This window comes from Clinocottus analis, unplaced genomic scaffold (genome assembly GCF_023055335.1).
Source record: "Clinocottus analis isolate CAN_PGR_092001 unplaced genomic scaffold, fCliAna1.0.p SCAF_21, whole genome shotgun sequence".
NCBI classification, from domain to species: domain Eukaryota; kingdom Metazoa; phylum Chordata; class Actinopteri; order Perciformes; family Cottidae; genus Clinocottus; species Clinocottus analis.
The window spans coordinates 13,090,907-13,116,713 of record NW_027175943.1 but is presented as its reverse complement, the minus strand read 5'-3'; the positions used below and the strand labels follow the sequence as shown (position 1 = coordinate 13,116,713).

Genomic DNA, 25,807 nt, shown 5'->3' with positions numbered 1-25,807 from the left:
TGAAACCGGTTCAACCGTCTTAACACTTTTTGAGTATTCAACCTGGTGACTATCAAGGAGAAACCAGGTACCCAGTCTGTAAAAGGGCTTATGGACATATACTTGTCCAATGGGAACAGAAATTGACTTTCATAGTTGTTCGTCGGGATGTTACATAACTGCAATTTGTGTATGATCCTCAGTTGTTTAAGGAAACAAACAATCAGAAAAAAGACCCACATGTGCTGTTTATTCTTTCCCCCCAGAAACTAAGTCGACTGTACGACACTCTGCACAGAGCCTACAACAAAATAATGGAGGTCATCCAATCCGGACGCAGGCTGCTCGGGACGTACTTCAGAGTGGCTTTTTACGGACAGGTGAGGACGGCAAGCAGCGTCAGGGAACTTTGATCCAAAGCTCAAATGCAATTGATATCACAACTTAAACAAAAGCCTTTCAGGCAGTTATAAGGAGCTCCCACATTTGCCAGATTGGCAGTTGGAAGTAAACTAATATTTGCAAGAAATACCAGTTAGGCTGCTGGAGCTGTGACAAAAAAAACAACAAGCAAGTTTGTTCAGTATGACTTGAATCTGTTTGCTGTGATTGCGTCGGCGTGTTTCAAAATAAAAAGATTGAAGAGAGAAAACTGCAACACAGGAACTCACCATGCAAAGGTTGCATTTAGAGCTTTGTGATTGAACCTTCAACACTGTGGATGTAATAGAGTTGTGCAACAAATAGCTGCAGTGATGTTAAAAGTACGCAGACACTTGATAAGGCATGCACATGTTATGTTATGTTGTGTTTATTGAGTGCACATGGTGTTTTTTGTGCAGGGCTTCTTCGAGGAGGAGGACGGGAAGGAGTACATTTACAAGGAGCCCAAACTCACTGGCCTGTCCGAAATCTCTCAACGGCTGCTGACGCTCTACGGGGAAAAGTTTGGGCCGGAAAACGTCAAGATCATCCAGGACTCAAACAAGGTGCTTTAGATAAGTGGAGGAAGAATGAAAATGATTGAAATGCATTTGGCATCGCAGCTCCGCTCTTGTGTTTATTGAGAAAATATCCCTTGTCCAACAATAATGTGGGAAATGTTCAGTTTGCGCTCGATGGAGCCATCCAGAAGTCTCTGAAAGCTGAAAATAGATTTCTCCATAGATATTAGGGGAAATAAAGGTCTCTTTTGGATGACATTTACATTTTGTTCAGCAACTGACTTTCAACGGGAGCCTCGATCGTCTCATCCGGCTTACATCTTCCCCAACAGGTTAACCCCAGAGACCTGGACGCTAAGTTCGCCTACGTCCAGGTGACGTTCGTCAAGGCGTACTTCGAGGAGAAGGAGGCGCCGGAGAAAAAGACCGACTTCGAGAAGTGCCACAACATCAACCGCTTCGTGTTCGAGGCGCCGTACACGCTGTCGGGCAAAAAGCACGGCGGGGTGGAGGAGCAGTGCAAGAGGAGGAGCGTGCTCACGAGTACGTGACTCTTCAAATTATGAAAAATCCCTGTGCGTTTCTGTCACATTGCCGATGCGAGAGCCTGCACTAGTTTCACCTTTCCCTCTCCTTCACCTGCAGCTGCCAACACCTTCCCGTACGTGAAGAAGCGCGTGGAGGTGGTGGGGGAAAAGCAGGTGGAGCTCAAGCCGGTGGACGTGGCCATCGACGAGATGAAGGCGCGAACGGCCGAGTTGAACAAACTCTGCTCCAGCCAGGAAGTGGACATGATCCAGCTGCAGCTCAAGCTGCAGGGCTGCGTCTCCGTGCAGGTAAAGGTCACTCTGCCGTAAAGCACTGACAGATACCAGTGATCCACCTTCTGAGTCTGATCCAAATAGTTTTCTCTCCTGTGTTCATGATGAGAACAAGTGAACAATAATTAAAAAGGTTTTGACTCCATAATCTATCTAGTTAGTATTCGTTCACCTGGGAAAAGGTGAAAAGTTTTTTCCCCACCTGTTTCACAGATGAAAATAAAAGTAACTATCACTTTCTGTGTGTAGCAGTTAAACTTTGCCAGAAATGTTATTTGTGTCAGGAAAGAAAACATTAACTTCTGTTATTGTGCAAAGCTGAGCTGGGACAAGCATTCAAGTGTCACACAAAGTGCAAATGTTTACTGCACAGCTCAAAAGACAGGAATGCTTAACACTCGGGCATGTTTTGTTGCAGGTGAACGCAGGGCCCATGGCGTACGCCAGAGCATTCTTGGATGACAGTAAATCCAACCAGTCTGGCATCAAGAAAGTGAAAGACCTCAAGGACATTTTCAGGTACCGTTTGAGCGAGCTGATTCCCACTTGAATGGATTCTGTGCATTTCCTTCTTCATGAGGACATTTTTATGTTTTGATGATTGCAGGCGCTTCGTCCAGGCGTGCAGTATAGCTCTGGATATAAATGAGCGTATTATCAAAGAGGACCAGTTTGAGTACCATGAGGGCCTGAAGGCCAACTTCAAAGACATGGTGAAGGAGCTGTCTGACATCATCCACGAGCAGGTACTCTCACCTTCTAGCCACTCGAGCATTATCACGATAAAACCGTTCTCACTGCTTTATTCTGTCTGCGTGAATTCATTTTCTGTATGTTGTGCTTTAGAGGTCTTAACAGCTACTGTGCTCCAGTTTTCAGTCTCATGTAATCATGTCTTATTAATCCCTACTTTTAACATGCAAGTCTAAAAGCAGAATCAAGACACACGGCTCAGCAGAAATGAAATCAAGCCGATTACTATAAAAGAGTTATCCATGGATCTACTATTATATAGTCTTATACAGCTATCTCACAATCTGGGCCAATACGAGCAGAACCATCTGTATGCAAAGACAAAATAACTTTTTTTGTAATTTGGGTGGAGCGACTTTTTAAAGGTGCTGAAGTCCAAATTCGAGAGCGTTTCTACGATTAAAGGATTGCCTCCACACAGCTCTCAACATGGCTGGATGGAGCTCACAGTGCAAACAACAACAGCAGCCGTGCTGACGGAGCAAACAGTGTTTACTCATAGGAGGGAGGGCGTTATCGTACGTGAAGTTACTATGGTGACAATCGGCACAGTTAAACTTTTACTGCTGCTTTCCACTCAGCCGCGCTCCATGCAAAAGCCTGCACGTGCACACGAATCGGCATCGGCTTTTTCAATTCAGGTTTTTGGTTCCATTTCATAAAAGTTGGCCTGATTTTCCTGAAAGGCTCATGCTTCCAGAAGCTTTCAGCGCCGGTAATGCAGTTGTGGCGTTCAAAAATAGAACGACTCACTGATGCTTCCTGATGCGGAGGGATTCATAATGAGTTGCGGGAGCTGTTTGTCATCCTGGAATATATGAAAACTCATTTCCTCTTCAGCATTTCCTGTAAAAGAAATGACCACGCACTCATCAGCTCTTAAAACCGCATGCCTACAGGATTGAGCTGTCTGTGTGTGTGCTGTAATATGCAGGAAATACTTCACTGTTGCCCATTGTTATTGTGTACTTTGTTCTCTTACCATCAGCAATATGTGTTGCTACAGCTGTAATTTATCAGTGTTGACATTTGATATCACAAGTAACTGGTCTGCCTCTTTCTCTCCGTTGTGCTGGCATTTAGCTTTAAGGAAAAACAGGTAATGTGATCACAAAGAAGTGTTTTTTATAGCTCCATTGTCCTCTTTTTTTAAAAACCCATTCATTCTCAGTTTGCATCTTCTGAGTTCATTTCTTCCAGACATGTCATGGTTAAATGGTAATCGAAGTACATGCATTCATCCGGACACGAAAGAATAACGCGCCAATCAAAACAGGAATTCATTACTCCATGACGCCCGAGTGAGAGTGAGAGATAATGCATCGGGCAAATTCAAGACCAAGGCGTCCAGAAGATGAAAGTTAGACGCGTTTGTGGCCGCCACCGGCACCACATCTGTTGTTGAAAACAACGCAAATGACAAATGTCGCTAATCAAATGATGCTTGATTACACAGTAGCGTCTGGAACATTTGCACGGCCGCACATGCAAAAACATCCTGGCAACGGATCTACTGCTGCCTCAGTTACTTCACAACAAACAGGGCGGCTGCATTGTGTCAGGGTGCAGTTGCCAAATCCGTCTCTCTCTCTCTCTCTCTCTCTCTCTCTCTCTCTCTCTCTCTCTCTCTCGCTCTCTCTCTCTCTCTCTCTCTCTTTCTCTCTCTCTCTCTCTCTCTCTCTCAGAGCATAGTCGTAGTAAAAGTAGAAGAAGATTCTAAATCTTCTGCGTATTTATCGGAGGTAGAGTGTATTGATTTGTTTAACATCAGCAGCAGATTAATTGCAGGATGTTGCAGCCTTAAAGTGTCCGAGGATTTATGAGCCAAATCCTATATTTCCATATATAGCCATGTTGGTTATTCATCCTCATGCTCATCATTTTGGTGGAGTGTTTTTCGGCCAGAACGGTTCTCTGTGAGCGCCGTGACTGTGACCTGAATACTTTCAATGGCTGTCCCGCCCTCAGATGAACCATCGCAGGTGCATGCTTGTTTTTCTGCGTGGAGCTGGGTGGGTGTGTGTGGGTGTGTGTCCTCTGCCTTCATGCCTGACCTGTCCTTGTTTCTTTAACTCCAGATCTACCAGGAAGATATGATGCGCTCGCTGTTACAAAACTCCCTCCACGTGTTCCGTGCCATCAGTGGGACGTCCGCCAACCTGGGCTGACCTCCGGCCCGTGGCACGCACTCACACTTCCCCTCTGAGGACCTGAACTGGACGAGGCGGGCGGGGCGGGTTTGTGGTGGTGGGTCGGGTGGGGGTGAGGGGGTCTACCAGGTTTGCACGTCGGCCCAGCTACGCTTGCCAAAACGAGGACGCCGATCGAGCCTTTCAAACCGCAGCGGCAGTATTTCGGAGAATGTATCGCATCAGCGACACCAACGAACTGTCGGCACGTCAGGTTTCGGCGTCGTGCTGAGTCATGCCGGATTGCACCTTTCTTTCCTTCTGCAGGATTGACTGTTATTTGGGAGACTCTGTGCTAAAGCAGTCTGTCTCCCGCCCTCTCTTTCTCTTTGAAACATCGCCCTTCAGATCTATGCAGGACATCACACTCCCTCCATACTTCTTTTTTCTGTTACTACTCAAATCGACTTTTTAAGAAGACAGCAGCATGCCCTCCTTGTGCCGCGGTGTTTTTTCAGTTTGGCCGAGCCTCTTGAGTCGGGCCTGAGCAATATCCCTCTGCACTCAGCTGAGTCTACGGGAAGTTTATAGGCGGCATGCACGTTCCAGTCAGGCTGCGATAAACAGATAAGTGACGTCTGAAGGCCCACTTTGGACTGCAGGCCCAATGGTTGTAACGACAAACGCCTTCTCAGTGTGCTCCAACGTTAAAGGAAAGACGGCTCGAAGCTGCTCTTCAGAAGGGTTGTCTTCGTTAAAAACAGCTCAATTTCATTGTGAATGTAAAGGAATCTTTTGGCTGTCGTATGAGGAGTAATAAATAATGTCATACCAAGGAAGATTACGAATCCTGTCGGAGCTTTAGAACAATCAGTGGAACCAAATTCTCTACACGGTCTCGTCTCATGGGTCACAGCGGTGGGACGAGCTTGACTTCCGAGCTCCTCTCATGTCGAGGTTCAGATTCAGTGCCTTTGTGCTTTGCCTTCTGAAAAAAAAAGACTCCCTCACTCCAAGTAATAAGACCGTCATCGCACGCTGGGTATTTACAGTATTTCACAAGTGCTACACTGTAATTAGCAGATAGATAAATCATATTTAAGAGAAATGTACATAACGTGTCGCCATGCTGTAAAGTGAATTCTGCATCCGTGTATGTTTGTACGTTCTGTATCTCTATTTTTAACATGTCGGGCTCCTCCGTCCAACTGTGACCGAACCCAGAGATTTTTTCCTTTAGTTGCATTTTTATTGCGTTGTGTACTGATATGCGGCTGCTTGTCAAACTGACTTTGTAAAGACATTTTCCAATAAAACCTGTTGGGGGGGGAAACAACTACAACTGTGGCGAGCGGTCAGTTTGTTCTCGACCTCGGAGACAGCAGGTGACAAACCTCAGCACGGCGTCCATTTAGTCGGCGGTCTCCACCTCTCACCAGATCTTCCTCTGAAGACGTTGAAGCCAACGTAAACCAGAAATCTTTAAAAAGATCTTTTCCATGACATCTGGACAACGCCATCTGTCTGATGGCTCATCCCAACAATTAAAACTAACTTCCATCCAGTGTGACGCACTTCAGGTAGACAAAAACGCTGTGTTGCATTATGGGTCGTGGGATCCAGCATTTATTGGACTTTGACTCATTTTACAGAGCTAAACGCAAGCAGATTGCTGGAATCCCTTTGAAGAGTGTTTAGTTATTTGGAACCATTAAAAAAAGCCACCTCGAACTACACTTGATGTAAATGTATGGAAGCCCAGTCCGCCACAAAAAAAGTCATTATTTTTAAAAAATGAGAAAAAAAATATAATTATGGCAAAAACTAAAACGTCATAATTTTGACAAGTAAATAAATAAAAAGTCGTAATTATGACAAATTAATAAAAAGTCAAAATTCTGACTTTTTTGTCATAATTATGGCTTTTTGTGTGTGTGTGTGTGTGTGTGTTGTGTGTGTGTGTGTGTGTCAGTTCACGCTGTGCTGCTGCCATTAGCAGGCACAGTTAATCATCGTATCCATTAGCGGACTCATATGGAGCCCTGATAACTTCCTGGATACGCGGATGGACACGTGCGGTTCCTATGACGTCACGTGACACTTTAACGCTCTCGAGAGCCGCGGCTGCCGTCGCGCGGGGCCACGCGCGCACTGGTCGCTCAGTTGGCCACCCACTCTCACTGAGGCTCCGCCCCTGCCGTTCTCAGGATCCACCGCGGATCAGAGAGAGAGAGAGAGAGAGAGAGAGAGAGAGAGAGAGAGAGAGAGAGAGAGAGAGAGAGAGAGAGAGAGAGAGAGAGAGAGAGAGAGAGAGAGAGAGAGAGAGAGAGAGAGAGAGAGAGAGAGAGAGAGAGAGAGAGAGAGAGAGAGAGAGAGAGAGAGAGAGAGAGAGAGAGAGAGAGAGAGAGAGAGAGAGAGAGAGAGAGAGAGAGAGAGAGAGAGAGAGAGAGAGACGCCGTTGGTCTCTCCCTCTCTTCCCATTTGTTTTTTCCTGTCCTCTCTAGCTGACTTACCCAACGGAACTTAACGCGCGGACGACAACATGACTTCTCCTGCGGAGCTTTTCGCCTTCCTGACGTTCACCGCCGTCTCACTGGTTTGCCACAGTAAAGCAGGTAACTACGTCATTACCCAGCACCTGAGTCGTAATACACTTAATGAATAAAAGGCTTTAACGAGACAACGCGGCTGTTTGAGACGTTTAATTGGCAGCTTTACGCGGCGCACTTTGAGCCCTTCTGACCTGCAGGTGTGGTGTCGTTGTGCTTTTCTTTATAATATAATAATAACCCGTGATTACTCGTCCTGGGTGTTCTTTCGTTTCTCTATGCTGCTGAGTCATCTGTTATTAATAAAGATATATATTTAAAAATCACGAGTCGGAGAGCAAAACCTTTCTGTCTATTTGTAATGAAAAATATAAACTATAAAACAGCAGATTAAAAAAAAAATAGCTTATAGTCTATTTACATGTATCGGCGCTATTATTTATTAATTAGGGTGAGCAACCAAAGACGGAAAAAAGCTGAAGTTTTCAACCTCTGGTGGCTCGTTTGTGAAAGTCATGAGTGAACAGAAACTTTCATGGATCTGTTTTGCAGGACACAACACCACTTGGCCATGCGATTTATTTTATTTTTTTCAGAAAAGAAAGTTTAGACAGTGGAGACACGTGTACGTAGACATTCCATCACACTTAATCTAGAGTAAAGATTTTTCCTCTCAGTGACAGCGCACCAATCAAGTACCGCGCCTGTGGAATAGACGCGCAACAAGAAATAGTGCGTCCGTTCCGCCTGCGTTTCAGTGCGCGGGAGAGACTTGAGTTTCGTACCAGATGTTGTGATGAGTGTCATTAATTTCATGTTTAATGAATTAAATCTTCAGAAGGCCTTCCTCCACCCACGAACGGGTCGTATCGGTGGATCGACGCCTTCACGGTGAACGTGTCCTGGGAGGAGCCCCGCGGCCTGCTGGCGGGGAGCTTCAAGTATTGCCACGGCCTGGAGGAGCCGGACATTGTAGGGAGGGAGGGAGGGAGGGAGGGAGAGAGCGAGAGAGAGAGAGAGAGAGAGAGAGAGAGAGAGAGAGAGAGAGAGAGAGAGAGAGAGAGAGAGAGAGAGGAGAGAGAGAGAGAGAGAGAGAGAGAGAGAGAGAGAGAGAGAGAGAGAGAGAGAGAGAGAGAGAGTGTGTGTGCGTGCGTAACTGCGTGCGTTGTTCATTGTTAGCAGATGCTTATTCTATAGAGTATATACCCAGTGTTATCCGAATATAATAATGGAGGAAAAAAAATACAAGGTGGGACATCACTTCAGTTTCAGTGGAACTCCTCTTTTGTTGACAAAGTAAAACATTATTTATAACGTCAACTTCAGCTCTTCTGATTGGCTGTTATAATCTGTCCATCACAGAGCAACAGGATTAACCTTATAAAGCCTGACATGACAATACAAATATATACATATATATAACATACTGAGAACACATTTGGTGTATGTTAACACCCCACTTGTTCTCACACTGTTATCTTCAAAAAGAAACAAAACATCATAACAAGGTTTTCTCCCTTTTCATCATGTACATTTTCATACACGGTTAATCCCCAAACATCAGCTTTTACAGTGGTCCAATGCTCTTCTGTTGGCTCAGTGAAGTACTGTGACAGTTTACTTACTACAAAACTCAGATCTGGTCTTGTACATGTAGTCAAATAGATCAGGCTGCCCACTGCCTCTCTATACTTTCTGACATCACTCATTATTTCTGAATCATCAGTGTAGTGAAGTTTTTGTTCACATGGTGTTGTTCTAGGTTTACAATCATGCATGTCAAACCTTTCAAGTATTTTCTCCACATATCTCTTCTGTGACATTTTTACTCATGCATCACTCTGGTCAAAATCAATACCAAGAAAATGTTTCAGTTTACCCAAATCTTTCATCTTGAATTTTGCTGTGAGCATCCCTTTCACAACCTTCAGTGCTCTTTCATCACTGGCAGCAATGATCAAGTCATCAACCCATATTATCAAGATCACTTTTTCATTTTCTGTTTCTCTGGTGTAAACACAGTGATCGGCGGGATTTTGCACAAAGTCGTTTTCAATCACATACTCATGCAGCATCTTGTTCCAATTTCTGCCTGATTGTTTTAGTCCATACAGTGACCTTTCTAGCTTACACACCAACTGTTCATCTGTGCTAGATTTCACATCATAACCTTCTGGTTGTGTCATGTAAATGTCACAATCTATTGGTGCATGTAGATAGGCTGTTTTGACATCCATCTGATGTAAGATCAGGTTTTCCTGTTCTGCTTTTTGCATCAATACCCTGATACTGGTCAGGTCTGCAGTAGGAGAAAATGTCTCCTCATAGTCGACGCCCATCTTTTGGCTGTATCCCTTGGCTACATATCGTGCCTTGTATTTTTCTGATCCATCAACATTGTTCTTAATTGCATACACCCATCTACCCCCCATTGCTTTCTTACCCTCGGGCAAGTTGGTTAGAGTAAATGTGTCAGTTTCTCTCAGCGATAGCATTTCGTCATCCATTGCATTAACCCATTCTTTTGAGTTTGATGAGGTTACTGCTTCCCTGAATGTTAGGGGTACATTGCACATTAACCTGTAACAATAATCTATGTTAGTCAGTACCTGATCATCGTTCTCCCCATCAGATACATATTCTCTTAAATACGCTGGTTTCTTCCTCTCTCTATAAGGGTATCGCCTAGGCTCACAGTTAGCTTCCTCTGTCTGTGCCTGGCTATTCACCTCAGGAACAGTTACTGGAATCTCGCCCTGAGTATGTCCTGGACTCAAGTCAGCATTTGGTCTGGACTTGCTCGTCCTGTTCTGTATCTCAAAATCATCGTCGCTAGGGGTCATGTCAGTTTGTCTTTGCTGCTCTGCAACTGTTTTGGTCACAAACTTCACCAACCTGTGCTTTTGCACTTTCCCCATGTCAGGATAGTAGACCATGTATGCTGGGCTATTCTTGTTGTATCCAACAAAAATTCCCTTCTCAGACCTTGGGTACAACTTTTTCTTGTCCTGTTTGTAGGCATAACACAATGACCCAAACTTTTGCATCCTAGAAAGGTTAGGACGTCCTGCTGTCAGCATTAGACAGGGTGTCTGCTTTGTTCGATTGTTAAAGCATCTGTTCCTCACTACCGCTGCTGTCTGCACTGCGTAGGTCCATAACTCCTTTGGCAACTCACTCTCTATTAGCATACACCTAGCCATGTCAAATAAGGTGCTGAGGTTTCATGTCTAATCCCATTTCTGTTGAGTAGTGCCTGGTAATTCTTTCCTGTGAATTCTGTACATTGTCAGACCTGATACATTTAATCTTCCCATAGGGGGCTGTATCTGCAAGGAACTTCTCTGTTGCTGTTACTGTGTCACTCTTATTCTTTAGAAAGTACACAAACACTGCACTGGAATAATCATCAGTGAATAATAATGCAAACCTCTACCCGTTTCTGGACTCTGGGTCTATTGGTCCTGCTACATCTGTGTGTACTAGCTCTAGAGCTGCTGTTGCTCTTATATCAGGTTCCCTGTTCCTGGTTTGGATAAACTTTCCCTGAGTGCACACTTCACAGTGAATGACAGGTCTCTCTGTTTTACCCTTGATTGTCATATGATTAACAACACCCTGTAACTTCTGAATATCATCATAATTACAGTGGCCTAAAATCTCATGCCATGTCTGCAGGTCCAAACACCCCTTACTTTGGTCATCACATTTATCATCTACTGTTTGTAGGTAGTATAGTCTGTCATACTCATGAATGTGGAATTGTGTACCGTCCTTGTCTTGTAGAACGTCTTTCCCTTGTTTGAAGATTACAGTCGCTCCACTGGCTGTAGCTGCTTTTACAGAAAAGATGCCCAGCGGGTATGATGGGATGTACAAGGCCCGTCTCAGCGTCGTGTTGTGGCGTTGACCTCTGCTGTCGATCAAGCAAACCTCCACATCTCCTCTGCGCTGTGCTATTTCGTTGCACCTCGTGCCATCAGCCAACTCCACGCAGTGTGTCTCGGCCTGAAACTTGTCGTCAAACTTCTTGAACTTTGCAATATCCGTGATTATGTGTGAACTCGCGCCGTTGTTAACGTTTGCACTTTGCGTCTCGATGTGTGTTGCTTTTCCACTGGCTGCACCACTGCTTACGTTGACGCGCTCTGGCTTTGTGTCCTCTGATGCCACATCTGAAGCACACCATGTCCGCACTCTCGGCTCCACGGTCACTTGCCACAGGGGGTCTGATGCTGTGTTGACAAAAAAAGGGCGTTCACACCAAACGCGGCGCGAATATGTTCGCGCCGCGTCAAAGGGGGCGTGGCTTATCGGCTTCACCGCTCTCAATGAAAATAGCGGTCGTCTCTGCTATTGACTACGGACGAAATAACTACTAGTTCTGCTTCATAATTGTTGTGGAAGTCAGAAAAACGTGGGACCAGCAAACACCCCTCTGTTTGGGTTCGTAACACCATCCGTAGCCGCACACAGCCCCGTGAATTTCACAAATTACACGAACTACGTCTGGTGTTACGTTACTATTTCCTCCATTCACCATAGAAATAACCACTACTTCTGCTTTATACTTGTTGTGTAAACTCCACATCGTGTGAACATCAAACTCCATGGTGTCTGGGTTCATATTTGTATCTTTAGTCCCAGAACAGCGTCTGAATGACGGCCGCTATCAGCGCTTCTTCCGGGGGTCCGTCAGCAGTTTAAATCAGCAATGGCGACGGGCGGAGCTTCTCAACGCTGATTGGCTGACGCGGCTATGACTCACGCGATTTTTTTTCGCCGGAGTTGGGATATTTGAACTCACGCGAATTCGCGCCGCGTCAAACGCTCATTTCGCGCCGCGTCAAACGCGTGTATCGCGCCGCCAGACGAAAAAAACGCTTTTTCGCCCCTCGGCGCGTGTTTGCATTGACTTTACATGGAATCTGGTCGCGCGTCAAATTCGCGTCGCGTTCGGTGTGAACACAGCATAAGTGTGTGAGTCTATCTGTGTGTGTGTGTGTGTGTGTGTGTGTGTGTGTGTGTGTATCTGTGTGTGCACTTTAGTTTCACATTATATCATTTATATATTTATTTGAATGTTTATTTTGTATTATAATAAAACAAATTGAATAACTGTAAGAAAACAGAAAGAGTTCTTTAATAACTTTTTAAAAATTGCACAAAAGTGCACATTAATAAAATCATTTCCGAGCATATTTTTCATCTGTCGTCCCGAGAGTCAAAAGTTAAAAAAACAAACCTAACAACGAAAAGATGATTGAATAAACAAGGCTATAAAATGTTGACGTTTTTACAATGCGTGCACTAACAATGAATGAGAGGGAATATTCAAACACACAATCCTCGTTAAGGAGACATTGTCAAGTACTAACCAGACAACAGAGAGGGTTTCAACACGTGTCAGCATCACCGTCATCAGAGTGTTGTGTTGTTGTTTTCCTCCAGCGTGTGAGGTCATCTATATGGAGACATTTCACAGAGGACCTCCTGACAGAAGACAAGGGCCGTGTCAGCTGGACGTACCTCGTCTGGACCGTGAGAGGAAACAATAGTATTCCGGAAGAGAGCACCAAGATGTCCATCACCGTTGAAACCCCGAGGCCCCGAGGTAAGACGCTAGAAAAGCCGACGTCCGCGACGATGCCCGCAGGGTTTTGCGTTTGAATCCCGCCTCTCACGTCTTTGTTCTCGCGCCGCGCAGCCCAAGTGAAGGACATCAAATGTCTGGTCACCCCGGAAAAGGAGATGAACTGTTCCTGGACGCCGGGGAATGAGGCTGTGGCGCTGTCCTTCAGGTGAGGATGACAGCGATGTGCAGGAAGAGGCCGATCACACCAGACGCGACTCTCAATAACACGTCGCTAGCGCTGCGTTTTTAAAACTGGCGTTTGGTGTGATCGGCCCCTAAAGTGTCACTGAGCGGTCTGAGGGCCTAATCGTGTTCAACCTGCCCGTGTAAAGGCTTTGGTGAAGTCGTGAAAGAGACGTGAACGGGCACGAGGTCATCTGTGAAGCTTTATGACGCCCTCCTTGTCATTGCAGGGTTGATGGACTCACCAATAAAACTGATACGGCTTTAAAGAAGTGCGAGCGGCCGTACGGCGACGCCTTGAGGAACGGCTGCTACCTCAACGCCAGCGACTTCACCGAAGACATCTACATGCTTTTTGAATCCGAAGCCGGACTGAGCACCCTCAAACTTACCCCCAGTCAGTTTGACCTCCAGTAGTTTATCATTCATATCGTGATGCCGTGTGAAAATACTTCTTTTATTCAAAAACATATTTGTGTTTTTTTGATTTGTAATTTTTTACACTTCCTCAGTGATAGATCCACCGGAGTTGAGCGTCGGAGAAGAAGGAGATCACCTCAAACTGAGCTGGACGCGTCCGAAGATCTTGAAAGTACAGTCGCTGATCTTCACGGTCTGCTACAAGAAATGCCGTCACGACGAAGTGAGTCGTTGAGTTGAACCGCTTCGCCGTGATTACGGACGTCGCAGAGTTTCCTGACCGAGTGCATTGCTGTGCTTTTTGTCCGCTTGCTGTTGCAGGTGTGCCTGAACTACACCACAACGGAAGAGTCCGTGCTCATGCGGTACGATAAAAACTGCCGCTACGAGATCCGGTCCAGCGTCAGGACGGGTCCCTACAACCTGCCGTTCTTCAGCGAATTCGGCCGAGTCGTATCTCACGGTGAGTGTCCAACCACTCGGTTTATCAAGTGCATCTCGCCCTGAGTATGTCCTGGACTCAAGTCAGTATTTGGTCAGAAGCTCCGTGGTTTTCACTGTACAGGACAATAGTAGTCTGAAAAGTAACAGATGTAGTTATTATTAATTGGGTTGTATCGGAGTTGAGGTATCAGGGTGTATAAAATAATCATACTCAAGTAAAGTAAAAGTACCCTTTTGAGTGGTATTGAAGTACTGTACATTTCTGATGCTCAAGAGTTTTTTTTCCTCACGCAGACGTGAAAACTATTCGTTTGCTTCGATTGCCGCCGTTGCATGAAGACTACGTGTCGCTCACTCTTCCTCTTCCTCTTCCCTCGCCGCAGGTACGAATAAAGCCGCTGACAAGACGCTCACCGTGGTCGCCGTGGTCGTCCCCATCGTCCTGTCCGTCTGCATCTTGCTGTCCTGCTACTGCTTCAGGAGGTGAGCTTTGCACACGGCACCAAACAGGCCGACGGGGACAAAACGTGCTTTTTGTCACCCGTGGGCGTTTTTATCAGCGAAGGCGGAGACGTGCACCTGAGACCTTTGAACTGTGAACCTCACTTGACGTCCTTGGAGCGCTGCACCGAAGTGTGTTAGGGTTTAATGAGAGGAGGTGTGTGTGTGTGTGTGTACGGAGTGTTCTGGGTGGAGCCGCAATAAAGAGATAAGTGTCACTCATAAGAACAGAGCTCCTTAAATATATAAATAGAAATGTCTTCATGAGTCAGGTGCAGGTTCATTATCATTTACACGTTGTGACCTGTGGAGGGCAGCAAACACCCACGACTGAAGACATAAGAATGAAGCGCTTGTAAGTGGGACAAGTCATTCATGGTTTTTAAAATATCCCATGCAGGCATGTTTTAAGACCCATGGGAATGCTCCACTTTCATGAATAATCTGCACTTGAAATGTTTTTCCCACATGAAATCCTGAAAAGCAATGTTGTGTTTTTTTAGTTTGTCTGTTTTCGTTGTGTTAATTGTCTTGTCTAATGTCTAATCTTATGCACCTTCCGCCATAAATGCACCTGGCAAATAAACGGTCCTGATTCTGCCTCTGCAGGCACAGCTCCATCCTTTGCCCCGTCATACCGGATCCTTCGGTGATATTCAAGGAAATGATGATAAACGGGAACAAAGAACTGAAGGTACGTTTTCAAGGAGGAAACATGAACCACAACGTGGATTCGCTCCGCCCGTAAACGCTCATGACGCCTTCTGTTTTCCTGCAGACCACGACGGGCCGCCTGTACACGCCGGTGCCGGAGCCCGTTGAACCCTGCAAAGTGGACGCCGTCACCGCCGCCGCCGTCGTCTCGCCGAACTCCTGACAGAGCCGGCCGCGCAGCCGGACTCCACCCAGCAACGTTTTTATGACCTTTGTTGCGCGTCTGAGGGCGCCGTGTGCTGACTGGACTTCAACCACTAGAGGGCGGGAAAGGACAGGGTGTCCAGCTGCTGCTCGGTCTCTCTCTCGGGCGGATGCACGCTGCTGAAGGTGCAGAGCGGCCTTCACACCCACAACAGAGGCCGCCGGGCCCGTGGCCGAGGAAATACCAGCAGGGATAAGAAAGGGTTTTCCGTACCTGCACTGTGCTCATATCCTCCTGGTAATCCCCGGAGGAGGAAGACCAGCGTCGGGTTGGGTGGAGGAGAGTGTGTTTACTGGCGCTGGTACCTGGACAGCTGCTGCACACATCCAAGAAACGACTAGAAAGTGACCCATTTCATGGAAACCCCACGATGGCACGGGAGCAATCAGCTGGAAGCACGTACCTCTGTAATCTAGCGATCGGGAAACGGTTGGCACAAGACTCAAACCGCCCGTTGTGAAACCCATCTGCTTGGTCACAGACACAAAACGCCTGATCACCGTTAGTCGCACACACTCCTTCCTTCCTTCCTTCCTTCCTCAAAGCGAACGGGAGCTGTCTCTCGTTGCGTTGTTCCTTTCATCAGTGCTCTTCCTGGCGGTTTGTTGATGCCTCTTGCTGCTTTTAATGGCGACAAAGAGACGGGGAATGTGAAGACAGCCGCTGATCTTCAGGACTCACCTGTAGACTTTAAATGTGTCTTTTACAATGAAAATGGAATAAAACAAATAAAATGAATGACACAAAAAGCTTCCAGATATTGTTGGTGGATTGTGTATACTGGTGTAAATAAGTGGTCACTGCTTCAGGATGTTAGAGGTGAACTTTACACACACAAAATGTTTTTTGATTTTCAGCTACTGCTTTATTAATGTTACTGAATCATACTATTATTATGATACCTTATAAATCTGTTATAAAACTGTGAATAACTATAATAAAATGTAACAAATTTCCCCTTATGGATTAATAAATTATCTAATATGAATAATAAACAAACCTTTTGGCTGACGTGTGTCAACATTTATAATGCAGGTTACACATTGTAGACATGTGCTCAACATGAGGCTAAAGAGAAACCTGCATAGGAATATCAATGAATAATATATATATATGTATGTATATATATATATATATATATATATATATATATATATATATATATATATATGTATGTATGTATGTATGTATGTATGTATGTATGTATGTATGTATATATGTATGTATGTATGTATGTATGTATGTATGTATATATATATATATATATATATATATATATATATATATATATATATATATATATATATATATATATATATAAGAAAATTGAGGACTAAAAGCACACATTTCTTTAAAGAGTTCATCCAACATACAGTTTTATCTCATTTCTTGTGTTTATAAGTGTGGATATTATATAAAATCAGACATTAGGGGGAACTTTTGTTATTTGATATTGAATAAATGACTTTAATATGAATGCATTTATTGTGTTCAAACTGTGTGACACTTGTTTATTCGAAGTAAAACATTGTGAAATAAATGTGTTATTAACTCTGGTTCACCTTTGCAGCGACCCTGTTTGTTTTCAATATCTATTCATAATATTCATAAGTGAAATGCATATGCTAATGCTCTTCTCCAAGCTGTATCTTTAACAAAACAAAAAAAGCTTTTCCTCTGAGTCGTTTTCCTTCTTTCATTGAATGAACTACATATATGTTTATAACGTAGCTTTCATGTGCAGTTAATCACATGTTACATGTTACACGTCACACAGGGTTTAATAAGAAGGAATCACATACATTAATAATACATTTTTTACAACCAAATTTTGTTTAGTAATTTCTCAAAAACTGTGTCTGTGTTAGCAGAGTCCTGTTGATTAAAAAAAAAAAAGTTAAAATGACAAAGTAGTAGAAAATAAAAACAATTCCAAAACTGAATATTGTTTAAACCGCGTGTGGTCACGTGGTCTGGCTCTTCGCTCGTGTGGGCGTGAGTGTGTAAATTCACGGAACAACCCCAAAAGAAAAGCAAAGCGCAGCGCTCCTCCAGCTGCAGCTCCAGCGGACACTGCGTGACGGAAGCCGGACACGGACACTCTTCTCCCGCTGCTGAGAACCGGGACAGCTCGGTCCGGACGGGACACGCCGCGTTCCTCCTCACAGCCGGCGGGGTGGGAGAGAACTTCAGGAATAAAACTTCCCAAAAAGAAAAAGCAAGTAAAAGAAGATGAGCTGGACGTCTCAGGGTCTGGAGCTGCTGGCTTGGATCTTCCTCTTCCTCGCGGTCGAGTCCCAACAAGGTCAGAGGAAACAAAACCCAACAGATTCGGAGCTTTTGTGTGTCCGTTGTGTGTTCTCAGCCGCTTCCTCTGACCAACATTTCCAGTGTTGATATTGATTGCCCAACGGTGGTTCCCAGTAATGACGTCACGGCCGCCAGTCATCAGGGTCGAGGAAGGAAAGGAAACAAATGTCAACTTATAGGAGAGAGCGTTTTTTTTAATATATATATATATATATATATATATATATATATATATATATATATATATATATATATATATATATATATATAATCAATATTAAGAGCCTCAGAAAGTGTATTAAAGATCGTAGACCAGTATGATGCCAGAGCAGGGCAGGACCAGAACATATGAGATAAGTTGTCTGGGGTGTGCTGGCATCTGTTGCAACTCGCATCCAAATTGAGGAATATTTGAGCTAATCTTGCTTTTGAAAAGAAAAAAAAAAGTTAAAAGAGAGCGTTTTTAAACGGGATGAATGTCGTATAGAACATGCACGTATGTCGTAACGGGACTAGTGATGTGTGTGTTTATTCCGTTTACTTCCTTCTGCGGAAGTTCAGGACAACTCTGACGTCATGCTGACTCACACGTCGAGCATCAATCATGGAAAATTCCTCAGTAAACGTTGTGCGTTTACCTGGAAGACCTTCAGGTGTATCAGGGGGTCAAGAGGTCAAAGGCACACTGAAATCACACGGTGCTGTTGTGTTATTTAGTGTGTCTGTCTCTCCTCTCCTTCAGGCCTCGTCTCGCCGCCACACAACGTGTCGCTGTTGTGGGTCTCTGGTTTCCAGCCTCAGGTGTCTTGGGCCCCGCCGCCGCACGCAGGGGCCGACTGCACTTATGACATCATCTGGGAAACCAGGAGCGACAGAAACAAACGTGTGAGTGTGCACCTCGTTCTCCGTTCAGCAGCAATGCATTTCTGTTTAATCAATAAAGATCTGGAACAATGCAACAATTGTCTCTGTGGCTTCCTGCACCAAAGTCCCTCAACAGTGACTCATATTTCAATATTATAGAATATTCCACCTTTTTAGTTGTTTGTTAGTCACTGTACATACTTATTTACACTTATATACACTTATATACACATACTTATATACACTTATATACACATACTTATATACACTTATATACACATTCTTATATACACTTATATACACATGCTTATATACACTTATATACACATACTTATATACTTATATACACTTACATACACATACTTATATACACTTATATACACATACTTATATACACTTATATACACATACTTATATACACTTATATACACATACTTATATACTTATATACACTTACATACACATACTTATATACACTTATATACACATACTTATATACACTTATATACACATACTTATATACACTTATATACACATGCTTATATACACTTTTATACACGTACTTATATACACTTATATACACACGCTTATATACACTTATATACACATACTTATATACACTTATATACACATACTTGTTTACACTTATATACACTTATATACACATACTTGTTTACACTTATATACACATACTTATATACACTTATATACACATACTTGTTTACACTTATATACACTTATATACACATACTTATTTACACTTATATACACTTATATACACATACTTATTTACACTTATATACACTTATACTGTATATACATACTTATATACACATACCTGTATACACTTATATATGCATACTTATATACACTTATATACACTTAATATACACTCCATATACTTTGAATTTTTGCACTTTATTGTTAAATTTCCTAAATTAATACATTCTGCTAATTTGTTGTATATATTGAGTTTTGTTGTATATATTGAGTATTTTGTATATATTGAGTATTTTGTATATGTTTATGTATATGTCACCATGCTTGCTGAACAAATTTCCCCTTGCGGATGAATAAAGTATACATCTATCCGTCTGTATTATGTGTTGTTTTTATTCTTCTCTTTCTTTCTGTCTGTCTGTTCTTAGTCGAATGCGGCGGTAAAAACTCAGTTTTACATCGTGATGGACGGAGGATTTCTGAACGTGACCGTGAGGACCGTCTGCGGCGGCGACAGCAGTAAGCCGGCTTGGCTCAGCGTGGACCACCCAGGTAGCTGCTCGCGGCTCGAGGGTCGACCAAAAGACCTGCTTTTGATAGCAAATGTGGAGCGCGTTGACATTTTAAATTCAGAAGGTGGTAGAGAGGAGGGAGCGCCAGCAGGGCCGCCATGACAGGAGGCAAGACACTCGAGTAATGTGCTGTAAAGAGGCATGAATTCATCCAGAAGGTGAGAGAGAAGAGGAGAGAGGAGCTGAGTGTATCCTAAGATGTCCCCTAGCAGTCTCGCTCTACAGCAGCGTATCTAGAGGCTGGACCCGGGCTAACCTGGAAGTCTGCTCCTAAATGAGCCGACTGTGTCTTTCCCCCTCATCTTTTCCCCAGCTGTTTGTTTTCTAGAGATGTGTGTCTCATTTCCTCCCAGAGCTGGTGAGGAATTTGCAGTGCTACATACACGCCGCCACACAGACTCACTGCTCCTGGCAAGCGGCCAGCCCAGCTCAAGACCTCCGCTTCTTTTATTGGTACGTATGTGTGTGTATTTACATGTTGCACTCGCACAATCACTCCCATGTATTTTCCTCTGAGGCATTTTTTGGGAGGACTATGCTGGGGTTCAACTGAGGATGAATTCTTCATGTTTCATGTCTCATCTCATCAGTTTTTATCAGTCCAGGCCTCGGTTTAGGAATTGTTTGTTGACTCTGTGGGACCCGGGCCATGTTTGGTTGTGTCTGTAACTCAAGAGGCCGGTCCGTTACCTTCTGGACATCGACCGTTGGCTTAACCATCCGTGAGCAAATGCTAACGTCTGTGAAGCTGCAGGACTAAAAAATATTATCAGCAATAAACTCACCTGTGACGTTCATTGTGTTCAAATTCACACGGTCAAGTGAATGCTTCCTGTCTGAGGAAGTGCGTGACGCTTCGTCATTGGGCGAACCCGGCCACTAAAACCCACCCGAGCATCAGATGTGTGTCGGGCTCTTTTTACTGGCGCTGTTGTGAACATTGTGATCCTTCCTGATGGGAATTCTTCCAAGCGCCGGGGGACTCCGCTAATGACTTCTCCTCTGAGAGGAGATGTCTGCCATGATGATGTTGTACTGCACAATATGTACAAATACATAGCGCTAAAATAGACACTTGGATGAATCAAAAATACTTACACCGCCTAACTTTCTGTTGTTTTTTAACTTTGGGAACCAGGGGGGCGTGTTCATGAGTGAGTTGTGTTACCTCTGTCCCCAAGCACGGCTAGCTGTTTCCCCTCGTTTTCAGGCTTTATGCTAAGCTAAGCTATCGATCCTCCCAAAACGTCACACTATTCCCTTCACATGTTTTGTATCTGATTTGGTCCCCTGGGAGGAACTGGCTCATTTGAATGCTTGTGAATTGTATTCATGGGTTTACCGCTCAGCATGAGGGTGAACAACCTTTTCCTTTCTTTCTTTCCAAGGTTACTGAACAACGACGGCAGCCAGTCCATTTACGAGACGTTCGCCCTGCAGGAGTGCTCGGCTTATTCCGGCGGCGGCTCCGGTTGTGACCTGCAGGCCGACGTCCACCAGACCGTGCACATCCTGTTCAACGCCACGGTGAACGGCACGCCGGCCACCAACACCTTCAAGAGAGACACCGCCGACGACGGTACACACACACACACACACACACACACACACACACACACACACAGCAGCCGCTGAGCATCACGAGCCCTGAGGGGGCGCTGTGATGGAGCATCCCACTGCCCTGTGTATGTGTGTGTGTTAACGTGTGTGTTAGCATGTGTGTCTGAGCATGTTAGCATGTGTGTGTTAGCGTGTCTGTGTTCTTGTGTGTTAGCGTGTGTGTGTCTGTGTGTGTGTTAGCATGTGTGTCTGAGCATGTTAGCATGTCTGTGTGCTTGTGTGTTAGCGTGTGTGTGTCTGTGTGTGTGTTAGCATGTGTATGTGTGTGTGTCTGTGTGTGTGTGTCTGTAGCATTGTTGTGTAATGAATCCCAGACGTTCAGCTCTGGACAACAGAGAGTTTTCAGACTTTTCCTCGCTGCTTTGCATCGTGTGGTGGCGTGTTGTCTCTGTGTAATGAAGTCTCTCTCCGTGCAGTGCGACCTCCTCCTCTTCACTGGACAGTCACTAAAATCAGGGAGAAGTTCCACATTAGCTGGACCCCTCCTGAAATTAAAAGACCTTGGAAGTATACAATTAATTACACTGAGTGTGGTGAACCCAAGGTAAGAGACACAGCAGTACATTTTGATGTTTGCCTTTTTAAATTGAGGCTCATGGTCCCCAGAGGATGAAGCTTCCTGACTTTTCCACGAGCAGCAACAGCAATTGTCACTTAAGGCTTTCACTAAAATGTCTCAACGACTGTAAATGTCATTACATCTGGTTCACATCACGAGGATGAGGGAGTTTTTTTTAACCTTACTTGTACCTTAAAAGTAAAAAATGTTGCAGTTCACGCGGACACTTCCCTTCATGTCTTGTCAACTCGGTGAAGAGTCGGTGTCGCTGTTGTGCTTTTGTTTCCTTACAGATCATAACGATCGATAGAGAAACCTCAACGGAGTTGAACGTGATCCCTCGCTGTGCGTACCGTATTGCTATCAAAGCTAGCTCGTACAAAGGAGAGACGCCATATGGTGACGCAAAGCATTTTGGTACGGTCATCGCCTCTCTGTGTATTTTCTTTCCCTTAAAAAAAGAAAAGAAAAAGTGAACTGTCCTGCAGCTTAAACCCACTCTGAGCGAGATGTACTCCCTTTGCTGCCACCTCGTGGTTGTTTCTAATAACGACACACATGAATTATTTCACTTTTTTAGCGTTTTTAAAGTGCTCTCAGACGATCGTAATGTCGTAATCGTGATGTTTTTTTGCGTGCAGACGCCGACACAGATCCCAATGCGTGGCTGTACGCCGCCGCCATCGTGCCAGTGATGCTCGCCGGGCTGGCGGCTCTGGTCTTGGTGTGTTGGAGGAAGTACGTCGAGTCGTCGCCTTTTTGCTTTTGCGCTGCTTTGGATGTGAGCTGTTGGACTCTGATATTCCACTTTATTTCTGTTCAGGAATAAGGAGTATATTTTCCCCAAAGTACCAGAACCCCGGGACTTCCTCAGCGATATTTCTAACAACAACAACAAGGTGATGAGTCTAAAGTAAACTAGTAGAAGCGAGCCCGGTATCAAGACAATTAGGTTTTGTTTTTCCAACTTTTCTGAAATGTTATGTTTAATTCTGCAAATGAGGCATTGATAGAATGATGGGTGTTGTTTTATAGGGATTGAACTTTCTCTCTCACACACACTAATGTGTTTTTCTCCACTTCTTTTCGTCTTTGTTTTCCCAGGACAGAGACCACAGCCTGTATGTCCCGGCTGAGGAAGGCGACAACTGTAAAATCACTCTGGTGGAGGATCCGCTCATCAACAAACTGGACATGTGACGCTTCATCTCACATTTCTGGGACAGGTCGCTGCTCATTCTGGATCTTCCCGATGAAGTTTAATGTGCTGGTCACTGTTTAAACATATGAAATAGAGTAAAGACAAATACCTGTTTGATCCTCTTTTATGTGACACCAAGCAGCACAGTGGGTGGTTGAAGCCTCCCAATCTAAGTTGCTGGTCTTACTTGTCTGAGATGGTAGTTATGCTTTCAGTACTCCAATATATTTTATTTAGATTTATTTCTGCTTTCAATGCAGTTTTTGAGAAGTTTCTAGAGCTGAATCCCTGGAAGGAAATGTAATTTCGTGTCTGGACAATGCACAGTGTTTAATGGATTGCGTAATGACCTGGGACAGCGGCCATGTTCGTGTAACACACCATCTTTTTTCTTTCTAGGTCCATGACTGTACAAATGTAGGGAAACATACCTGTGTGTGTGTGTTGTGTGAGCAAAAAGGATACGTTGTTGATGTGCCCAGACTGGCTAATGCTGTCTGCTACTTCTGAATAGTTTATAATCCCTTTTATGCTACTTTCTTTGATAGTTTTTCAATAAAACAAACAAAAGAGAACGGACATTCAATGTCGCTGATTTAAAGGAGAATCTGAAAGTCACAGTGATCTGATGGAGGGAGAGAGCAGAGGGATTGAGAGTTCATACGAGCAACATGGTGGGTGCCTGTGTGATAAAAACAAAAGCTTGATATTAACCCAGAGTGTTCCAAAATCATTCGTGTGAGCCAGTAGACCTGGACATTGATATAATCAAACCTCCAGCATTAAACCAACCAATGCGAGGCAGATCAAGTTGTGTTTGTATTAGTGTGAGCGAAGGAATTAAAGCAAAACGGTGAGAAAGCAACAGTAAGACTGATGGTGACATAAGTTTCACTTCTGCTTCAGTGACCGCGACGAGGACGAGTCGAAATGTCGAAATGCAGCTTGAAGAATTGCTTCATTTTGCAGAACTTGTGGCAATCCCATTTCTGAGAATGACCCGCTGCCACGAACAGGTCGTGCGCGTTGTGTTGAAGACACCGGATGGATATCCAGGGTGCACGTCGCTCCGTGTGATTGACCGGGATGGGTGGACCTCTGGGTGCCGCTTGGGTGTCCTTGACATGAAACGTGTACAAAGACAGCGGAGATGACAGGACATGAATCCCGGTGTCGCGCTGCGGTGAAGGGCATGAGAGGGAGGGGGGGGGGGGGGGGGGTGCATAATTGGTTGTCTGAGTCTGATGCAATCGTGGTGTAACCCCGCTCGTGTTGTTCCACAGCTCCTCCACTGGGTGCACGCGCGAGACTCAATGATGAGTCCGAAACTGTCAAGTGTGAAAAAAACCCACGCACGTTTTCCATGAAATAAAAGCCCTGTGAGGGATTAAAGACGCTATTTGTTCTGCTGTCATCGCGTTGCTTCTGAGAAACGTGTCTTTATTATGTCCTCTGTGACTGAGATGAAACCCGCGGCAGCTGACTGACGGGTTCCGGTTTTATTTTCTATATCTGTCCAATAACAGACACTAATAGACGTAGTATTGCAATGTGAAAACATCGGAAACGAAGCTCCGACAGGCACCATTTTGGCTCTTTTTTTCTTCTTTTTTTTTTTTAGCTACGAGTTTAAACGGCTTGAATTAAGTAAGATTTCCGGTGGCGCGGTTTCAAAATAAAAGCCCCCAATGCTGTAAGAATTGTTTTGGTTTTTTTATTAAAACAAATGTTGCTGTGTTCACACATTTCTGCGTTCTAGTAGATGTTAACATCGTTCCGCTTGCAAATAAAGCCTTTTTAATTGAATTGAATCGAACATAAATAGCGTTTACTACGAGGTGACTTTTACTTTGAAACGCCAGCTCTATGGTTCCGGCTGCACGCCGGCTAACGTAACTCATCTCACCTCCGAGTTCGCAACGGCGCCCTCTCGTGGCCGCGCGCGGCAGAGCCAAGATGTCGGCTCAGACTGGTCCTGATGCTGCGAGGATGCCGAGAGCAGCGATATGAGAGGATTTATGAATGTAAACCGTACCGGGCTCGTTTTATCCTGGCGCAGTCTCTGTGGCGCAATGGAATAGCGCGCTGGACTTCTAATCCAGAGGCTCCGGGTTCGAGTCCCGGCAGAGATGAGTCACTCTGTGTGCCACACGGCAGACCTGCGGTCACTTTTGTCCGATGATGTTTTGGTTGCAGATTACTATTCTGCATTGTATTCTCTGAGAAACAATGTGGATGATAGTGAACATATAACCACACTGCTCCATCGTCCTCCATCTTCCATGTGTACCAACCGGTTGTTCCCTTCTTGTAAATTAAATTAATTTACTTTATAAATGTATCCTTGTAGTGAAAATAATCTCGAGTAAAGATTAAGTCCATATTTAATCAGGTGCACTCATATGAATCTGCAGGTTCTTTATTATCTTACACATGTACATGTTTTTCTTTATTTGTATTATAGGCTACATTTGATTTTACCTGGCTTTAAAACTGAAAATGAAAACTCAATAATTTGTTTTTCTTTATTCTGCTTTTTGGAATCTAATTCTGGCAGAGAAGGAGTTTTAAAAGGAGTAACATGGCACGTAAGAAATAATCTGGCAACGGATTTGTTTTGTACAAAAACCTTGTGTATGATTGTTCTGCAGTCTATGGCCATAATCACAATTAAAATGATAGCA

The 25,807-nt window shown here is 44.3% G+C and overlaps 3 protein-coding genes and 1 non-coding gene across 6 annotated transcripts in view; all 4 read left to right on the top strand.

Moving 5' to 3' along the window:
* Positions 1 to 4,725, top strand: part of dock11 (dedicator of cytokinesis 11) — a 45,458-nt gene extending 40,733 nt beyond the window's left edge. For 2 of the 3 annotated variants that reach the window (XM_068587341.1, XM_068587343.1), the window contains 7 exons: positions 246 to 359; positions 822 to 968; positions 1,256 to 1,466; positions 1,569 to 1,759; positions 2,163 to 2,263; positions 2,352 to 2,490; positions 4,576 to 4,725. In XM_068587341.1, coding sequence (XP_068443442.1) covers positions 246 to 359; positions 822 to 968; positions 1,256 to 1,466; positions 1,569 to 1,759; positions 2,163 to 2,263; positions 2,352 to 2,490; positions 4,576 to 4,665 — 993 coding nt within the window. In that variant the 3' untranslated portion in view covers positions 4,666 to 4,725. Of the gene's footprint in view, positions 1 to 245; positions 360 to 821; positions 969 to 1,255; positions 1,467 to 1,568; positions 1,760 to 2,162; positions 2,264 to 2,351; positions 2,491 to 3,580; positions 3,597 to 4,575 lie in introns of all 3 variants that reach the window. The other variant, XM_068587342.1, reaches the window with a different exon arrangement.
* A 2,393-nt stretch (positions 4,726 to 7,118) lies between these two features.
* LOC137792302 (interleukin-13 receptor subunit alpha-1-like) lies at positions 7,119 to 16,101 on the top strand. The gene is made up of 10 exons (XM_068587926.1): positions 7,119 to 7,241; positions 8,014 to 8,147; positions 12,627 to 12,789; positions 12,883 to 12,976; positions 13,224 to 13,390; positions 13,506 to 13,636; positions 13,735 to 13,876; positions 14,241 to 14,340; positions 14,968 to 15,052; positions 15,137 to 16,101. Exons 1-10 carry the CDS (start codon positions 7,169 to 7,171, stop codon positions 15,233 to 15,235), a joined length of 1,188 nt encoding a protein of 395 aa, XP_068444027.1. The 5' UTR covers positions 7,119 to 7,168; the 3' UTR covers positions 15,236 to 16,101.
* Positions 16,102 to 17,284: 1,183 nt separating this feature from the next.
* il13ra1 (interleukin 13 receptor, alpha 1) lies at positions 17,285 to 23,875 on the top strand. The gene is made up of 10 exons (XM_068588024.1): positions 17,285 to 17,582; positions 18,330 to 18,472; positions 19,600 to 19,723; positions 20,097 to 20,196; positions 21,132 to 21,322; positions 21,780 to 21,907; positions 22,216 to 22,339; positions 22,564 to 22,660; positions 22,746 to 22,821; positions 23,027 to 23,875. Exons 1-10 carry the CDS (start codon positions 17,510 to 17,512, stop codon positions 23,120 to 23,122), a joined length of 1,152 nt encoding a protein of 383 aa, XP_068444125.1. The 5' UTR covers positions 17,285 to 17,509; the 3' UTR covers positions 23,123 to 23,875.
* Positions 23,876 to 25,181: 1,306 nt separating this feature from the next.
* Positions 25,182 to 25,255, top strand: trnar-ucu (transfer RNA arginine (anticodon UCU)). Its single transcript has one exon. It is a non-coding gene; the product is annotated as a tRNA-Arg (tRNA).
* The last annotated feature ends 552 nt before the right edge of the window (positions 25,256 to 25,807 follow it).